This window comes from Grampus griseus, assembly GCF_964374135.1.
Source record: "Grampus griseus genome assembly, chromosome: 2".
In the NCBI taxonomy this organism is placed as follows: domain Eukaryota; kingdom Metazoa; phylum Chordata; class Mammalia; order Artiodactyla; family Delphinidae; genus Grampus; species Grampus griseus.
The window spans coordinates 27,272,533-27,280,154 of NC_139018.1; the positions used below are offsets into that span (position 1 = coordinate 27,272,533).

At 54.4% G+C, this 7,622-nt stretch overlaps 1 protein-coding gene across 2 annotated transcripts in view; it reads right to left on the reverse strand.

Annotated features, from left to right (window-relative positions):
• Positions 1-7,287, reverse strand: part of JDP2 (Jun dimerization protein 2) — a 41,774-nt gene extending 34,487 nt beyond the window's left edge. Inside the window, exon 1 of one of the 2 annotated variants that reach the window (XM_082648126.1) lies at positions 7,196-7,287. In XM_082648126.1, the coding sequence (XP_082504252.1) occupies positions 7,196-7,202 (7 nt within the window). In that variant the 5' untranslated portion in view covers positions 7,203-7,287. Of the gene's footprint in view, positions 1-6,023; positions 6,239-7,195 lie in introns of those variants that run through there. The other variant, XM_082648127.1, reaches the window with a different exon arrangement.
• Positions 7,288-7,622: the final 335 nt, after the last annotated feature.

The following is a 7,622-nucleotide window of genomic DNA, read 5'->3' on the forward strand; positions in this document are numbered from 1 at the left end:
AATAACAGCCAGGAGGAATTTACCCACTTCAAGGAAGACAGAGGAAAGATGACAAGATGTGAAATCATCTCCCACACTGGTTGTTCCATACAGAAGCAATTTAGTGGGAGAAAGAGAAGTACACACAACATAAGGAAGATAAACACCCTCCATGTCTCCATTAGTAACTGAGATGCATAAATAAAGAGCAAACACTATACACTGGCAGAAGACCCATATCGGCAAATAGTGCCTGTGCTTCAAAAGACAGGCCTAGAATCCAAAAAGACTTTGGCACCCCAATGTTCACTGCAGCACTATTACCATAGCCAGGTCATGCAAGCAACCTAAATGCCCACAACAGACGAATGGATAAAGAAGATGTGGTACATATATACAATGGAATATTACTCAGCCATAAAAAGGAATGAAACTGGATCATTTGTAGAGACGTGGATGGACCTAGAGACTGTCACACAGAGTGAAGAAAGTCAGAAAGAGAAAAATTTCGTATATTAACGCATATATGTGGAATCTAGAAAAATGGTACAGGTGAACCGGTCTGCAAGGCAGAAAGAGAGACACAGATGTAGAGAACAAACGAATGGACACCAAGGGGGGAAAGCAGGGAGGGGGGTGGTGGTGGGATGATTTGGGAGATTGGGATTGACATATATACACTAATATGTATAAAATAGGTACTAATAAGAACCTGCCGTATAAAAATTAATTTAGGGCTTCCCTGGTGGCGCAGTGGTTGAGAGTCCACCGCGGGTTTGTGTCCCGGTCCAGGAAGATCCCATATGCCGCGGAGCGGCTGGGCCCGTGAGCCATGGCCGCTGAGCCTGCGCGTCCGGAGCCTGTGCTCCGCAACGGGAGAGGCCACAACAGTGAGAGGCCCGCGTACCTCAAAATAAATAAATAAATAAATATAAATAATAAATTCAAAAAAAGATTGGCAATTCAGGACACTGACCAGGAACAACTTGGAAAACAGCCAATGAAGAAAAACTGGGTAATGCACAGATCAAAGATGAGACTGACAAGCAAGGCATGAATAAGACAGAAAGCATTCTGGAAGTCACAAGTGGACCCTAAGCTGCTGCTGAGTCTAAGATTCGGGGTGGTTTGATGCAGCTTCCTGAGAGGCAGCTTGAAAGAAACAGGGACCAGGTGGATCCGAGGGAAAAGAATCTAAAGAAAAAATCTGATATCTGTCTCTCTCTAGCCTGACTTCCTCAGGGACTTGTAGGCACACGATTTGGGATGCCGCCTTGTACAAGTAGAAAAAAAAGTCACAAAACACTTCAAGTCCAGAAAATGGGCCCTGTTGGGAGATATTAAGATGAAGTCATTTCAGCCAAAAGAATGAAGAGATAACTTAAAAACTTAAGTTTTTCCACCTTATTTTCTTCTCTTGTTTCCTGTATGTAAATCTAAGATGTTACCATATTCTCTAATGGGAGTATCTATACATAAACAATAGTCCTGCTTTGCCGTGTCAAAATCGTAAAAGGCTAATCATATTAGAAAGTGCCCACTAATTGGCATCTTCATCTAGAATGGCAAAGATAGATTTTCTTTTTTAAAGACAGATCAAGAGAAAGTTAGGATCTGCATCATGAACTTTCTGTCCATCCATAGGAAAAAAAGTTTAAGGAAGGCTCTAAAATCCCTGGGTCTCTTTGAGAAGGTTTGCTCCCCTCCAGGCAAACAGCTGGCCTGGACTGGCATCAGGAGGCAGGAATGGGTGTGCAAATGAGTGCAGATAGCCTAAGGCTGCAAGGTTTGGTGCTACAAGAAAGTGGAGGTGAGTGAGGGCAGGTCGAGGAGCAAGGGAGTTCATAGGGTCAGGCCCCAGGAGCACTAGTGGGGTTGGAAGTCAAGAGCAAGTAACTGGCAACTGAAATCAACGGGTGGGAGGTCTTGGGAGCTGGAACCCGGGAAGATTCCCAGGAGAAAGATATGAAGGGCAGCAGTCCATGGCAGGGGCCGGGGGGCAGAGAGGGCAGAAAGGTGCCAGACCAGTCATCACAGAGCATAGTACTAACTATCATGAATCTTGGAGAATTAAACACCAAATCTGTTCTTGGAGCTAAGGAATCACCTGGGATGACCTCTCTCCTGGAATCTGAAATGATGCAGGTCACCCAGCTTCCAAAAGACAAGGAGATCCAGGAGGCAGGGAGCAAAAGGATGGTGAAAGCTCCGAGATGGAGAAAAGGGCAAGCAGCAAAAGACCATCTCCGATGGCTGGCTCAGCTCTGCAGGCAGGAGAGTGAGGCAGGTTAAAGTGGAAACTCCAGAGCCAGATCATCTGGGTGTGAATCCTAGCTCTGCCCCTACTAGCTGTGTGACCTTGGGCAAGTTCCCGAGACTCTCTGTGCCTCACTTTCCTCAGCTGCAAAATGGGACTAATAACATTATTTGCCCTGTAAGGCTAAAAAGAAGATTAAATTCGTTAATACTTGGAAAGCACCTGGAGCAGCACCTGCACTTGGTGAGTGTGAAGTCAGCGTAGCTTCAAGGGCCTTCCTTCCTGGAGCAACACTAGTGCTTGATGACCCCTCAAGGTCCCTTCTGCACAGTTCCCAGTTCCCATCTAACACCGGTCTCCCGTTCCTATGGCCATGAGGAGGATCCCTGGAGGATTCTCTGAAGATCCAGCCCAGAGAATTCTCTGCTCTCCCACTTTCCAACTCTAAATCTCAAGGAGGCAGGACCATCCTGCATCCACGCAGTTATTGCAGAAGAGAAACAACAGGTGGCAGATCAGGGCTGGGTACAAAGGTGCAGAAATGAGACCCAGCACCTGCCCTCTGCCTCAGTTTCTCCTAAGTCCTCCTCCATCTCACAGGCCAGAAGACAACTGCACAGATCACTGGCAACAGGGCACTCCCAGCTGGCTGGTTTTCCACGCCCGCCTCCAGAAGCAGAGCGCCAGCATCTCCTGTGTCCTTCAATCCACTGTAACCCTGCACTGCTTAGAAGGAGTCACTCCTCAGATCTTCATAAGAGAATGCGATGTGGTGGGTGTCAGGAGAAGCCACTGACGCAGCCTGATCCCTGCATAGCCATCCCAGCCATAGAAGAAACTGGAACCTCTCCCCAAGAAATGTTCTTCCCTGGAGCCCAGGGAAATGCTTTTGACAAGCCCTGCCTGTAAACACAGCGTTCTCCCCTGCCTAATGTAGGTGCTCAATAAAAACACAGCAAGTCATTTCTGCCAGGATCCTTATCCTGAGCAGCGAGAATACGCTGGGAAAGAACTGCTGGCAGGCCAGACTTCTAGACTCTCTTCCCACCCCACCCCATCTCTGTTCCTTGGTGCCAGGAGTTCATAGCCTCATACATAATACAGACACACACACAGAATGTGACCGATCCTTTGGCCCTTTTTAAAAAATACGCCATTGGCCAGTTAAAGCTTTGGAAATGGAGCTCCACGAATGGAATCCCAAGGGCTGCAGCAAGAAAACAGACTGAAAAAAACCCAGAATGGTGGGCTCTGGCCGGGCCCCCCGCAGCGATTAGTGTGAAGAAACACAGGCTGAAAATTCCAACCGGGGGTCGCTAACGCGTTTGTCTCCGCTGCGCTTTGGGAGGCCAAACCATACACCCACGCACAAGAGCAAGCGTGCGCACACACGTATGTGCACACACACACAGGCACACGGAGCTTGGCAGCCTGTAAGTTCCAGAGCTGGTAACACAAGCCACAGAACCGACTGCCAAGACAAGCAACAGATTGAGCCAGGCCCAGTTTCATTGGCCACCATACACTGCATATGGCCCAGGACGCAGCCAAAACAGTGTTCTCACCCTCCTCAAAGGCATAGGAGACCCTCTGTTTTCAAACACACCTCCACAGAGCCTTAATTAAAGGAAAATGGAAAAATAATGTGCCCGCTGCTCTCCCCCTGCCTATATAGGGTATGCACACACACATACCCATATACACTCACTCTATTTTTCTCTTCCTCCCATTTCGGTTTCTAACATAATTCATTCACATGGAAAAAAAGCAAACTGCATCCTGCAGCAGAAAGCAGAAAAGAATGTAGCTTGCCCTCAGCCCTGGCTCTGATCGCTCAAGTTGAGCTGGGGCTGAATGAATACAGAGCAGGCCAACCTAGAGTCTGCACTGGCCCCTTTCTTCCAGAACAGAGCTGGAAACAGAGACACTTGTGCGAGGGACAGTCGCAACACCAGCAGCCCCATGACAAACAAGGCCTGGAGAGCCTAGCCCTTCTCAGCCTTCTGCCGAGTTTTCTGCAGGTTGGAAAAGATGCCCACACATCCTGCAAACAGGTGGTAGCTGCAAAAGCCAGGTGGCGAGTGAGTGGAGAGATCCTTGTCCAGATTCTTCCTTAGGGGACACTGTTACCAGTTATCAACACATCTCCTTGGAGGTGGCTGCAGCCCACCCAGGAGAAAAGTCAGAAGCCTCCACATCCATGCCTTCCAGCTGCCCTTCAGATCTCACAGCGCCCAGCTCTTCAGGAAAATTCTGGAGCTGCCTGCAACTCTGAACCGAAGCCAAAGTAGAAGGGAAACAGAAGAGTCTTTGAGAAATCCGTCCTCCCTGTTTTAAACAAGGCAAAACCTTAACCAGCCAGAGGCACGAGAATAGATCTTGCTTCTCTTCCCTGGTCGTCAGGTTTATATAAAATCAGAGCCATGCTCACACCTGATACCTAGTTAAACTCTCCCCTAGAAACCTGCAAGGGAAGATAAGGCGTCCATCCAAACTGCAGCCAGATTGGCTGGAAAGATGAAAACAGTGGGAGGTGTTTTAAAAAACCCTCAGGGAAGGGAGGTTGGGGGGAAGGGAGATAACATGTGAACACAGTTCACTGCAAGGCCTTAAAGGACAAGCAGGCATCCAAGCATGGTTCAAAGCTTCAGTTTCTCACAGTTCCTCAAACTAAGACCCTGAGGAGTCCACGAAGATTTGAACCTGGGAACACACACCCACACAGTCTGCAAGCCCTTTTTAGAGAGGCAGACCTGAGCCCAGCTGCCCTGAGCACATGTGGTCAGCCACAGCCCAATGCCCTGGATGGGGGGGAGGTGGGGGGGAGAGGCCCAGTGCAAGGGTCAGGCAATTTTGCTACGGGAGCTGACCCGTGGGGTCAGTTGAGCTCCTCTTTTACCAGCCTCTCCATCTCCAGCCGCAGGGATGGCCCATCCATCCCTGCAGAGGTGCGGAGGCCTCCCTGTCCCCCCTACCCCACCACTGACCCAGGCAAAACCGGGTCTGCAACCGCAGGGTCAGGGGTCCACAGCCGCTCAGGCTCCTTTTGGTTGGGGGGGGGGGGCAGAAGACAGCCGTCTGGGCTCGTTACCTAGAGGAGCCGGCTGGCCTCCTTATGTAACCTGGCTTGGGAGCTGGGGGAGACCAAAGGGGACCCAGCCACCCCGAGACCCCCTCCCAGAAGGGGAATCCCGGAGCAATGGCCCTGAGAGAAGCCCTCTTCATTGTATGGAGAGCCCCAGCCCTTCTCAGTGCCTTCCTCCAGGTCCTCAGGGGGCCGTGCTTCCTCCCTGCGACGAGGTTGGGGCGGGCAAGACTTGCCAGCAGGTCCCTGTCATCCCTCCACCACCAGTACCCTGCACTTCCCTGGCCTTTCACCCTCCATCTCCACCCCGCGGCTCATCTCCCCGGGCAGTTTTCTCCCCCACTCACCCGCCTTCCCCGCCGCGCAAGGAGAGCACCTCCCTGCAAACGGACGGGGGAGGAGAGCACGGGAGGGAGACGGAGAGAGAGCCTCGGCTGCCCCGGGAGCGGACGGAGCCTCCCGTCCCAGGGTGGGAACCAAAGGGAAGCCACCGGCTCTCGGACCCTTGGCGGGAGGGGCCCGGACTGCAGCGTCCCCCTCCGGGGCAGCGCGAGGTCCCGGAGCTGCGGGAGCCTCCCCGCGGGGCTCGGGTTTCGGGCCCGGCGCTCTCCGCCCGCGCGGGGGCGGCAGTCCCAGGTGCCCGCGGCCAGCGCGCCCCACCCAGCCCGGCCCGGCGCCCCCAGCGCGTGCCCTCGCACCCACCGAGCAGAAGCCGAGGGCGGAGGCTGCGCCCCCGGGACCGGGACCCGGCTGCAGGCGCCGTGCCCGCTCAGCGCCGCTGCCGCCCGGCCGCGGAGCTCCGCCCGGTGCCCAGGCCCGTCCCGACCCGGGAGCCGCCGCGGCGCCAGCCCCGCCGCCGCTGCAGCGTCCGCCGCCGCCAGCGCCCCCCCGTCGCGGCCGCCGAGCGTCCCTCCCGCAGGCTGTGGCGGGCGGCGGGACGGGTTGCATCAGCCCCGGCTATATAGCGGCCCCTGGGCGGCGGGGAGGGGTCGGGAATGCGGAACCGGCCGAGCTGCCAGCTCCAGACGTCAGAGGGGGACGGAGAGGAAGGGAAGGAGGGGACAGGGGAGGAGGGGGGTGTGGATCCGGCGCTTCACACCCACTGACCTTCACCTCCCCCGCCGCATTTCGCGCCCTCCTCCCGCGGCTCCTCGCGGTCCGCTCCCCGCGGGGACGGCCCCGGCCCCGCAGCAGCGGCCCTGACTCCATCGCGGCCCCCGGCTCTCCCAGCCGGCGGTGCAGGAGCGCGCGAGGAAGCAGGACGCGGCGGGCGGTTATGTAAGAGCATCCCCAGCGCACAGCCGCCCGGCTTCCACCCCGAGACACAGCTCGGGCCGAAAGCAATGAGAAGGTGGCGGCCGGACAAGTCAAAAGGCCCTGGAAGCAGACGTAGCCTGTGTTGAACCATCTTCCTCAGTCCTTAGCTCTTTTTTCCCAAACCGAGAGAGAGAGAGAGAGAGAGAGAGAGGATTTCAACACATTTTCATCCTTGGACACTTAAGCACTGAGTGAGGAAGTGATCTCGCAAGCCTGTTTCGTTTTTCTGGGCAGAAGGATGGGCAGAGGATCAAGGCGTTTGGGTGCCTCTACCCCCGCCTACTAGCCCACCTGGCCACCACAGCCGCCCTTCAGCCCTGGGGTGGTTCACTGCAAGAGACCTGCCCTCCTTGGACTGCAGCCTGAGCCCCCCACCCCTTTCCCTTTCCCCATGGCTTGCACAGTTTGACCCCTGGGCTTTTTATCACACTCCAGCAGGCTTCTCCTTTCCGCTCACGGACGCGCGGGCGGACACCCGTGTGAGCAGCCGCCGCCCTCAGCCCACCCCGAATGGCCTTCTTTCCCTTTACAACTTCCATTGCCAACTGAACTCCTACCTTTCATCCTCCTAAGAGTGGCAGATGGTTAAGGGTGACTCCAGAGGAAATGCGTCCTCCACGGTGCCTTCAGTATGTAAAGGCACAGAGACACCAAGCCCTCAAGCACACGTGTGGCACCTGAGACCTTGGCATTCCGGTTTGCATCTCCTTCCTCCAGACCCCCTGGTTGCTCAGCCAACCCCCTGCCTTTCTGCCTCAGCCAGCGAGGAGTGACAGTGTTTATATTCAGTGACCTTCAGCCTCCTTCTCAGAGTGATGTCAGATCATCACCCATAGAAGAAAGGAAGTGAAAGAAAAAGTTCATGCCTTCTTGGAGTGCAGATGCTCAGAGAGAAAGAAACAACCAGCCTTGAGACCGATGGAAGCAAGTGAGCAGAGCCCAGTGAGCAGGTCTCTTCAATTTGAGGACAGTGAGCTCCTTTTC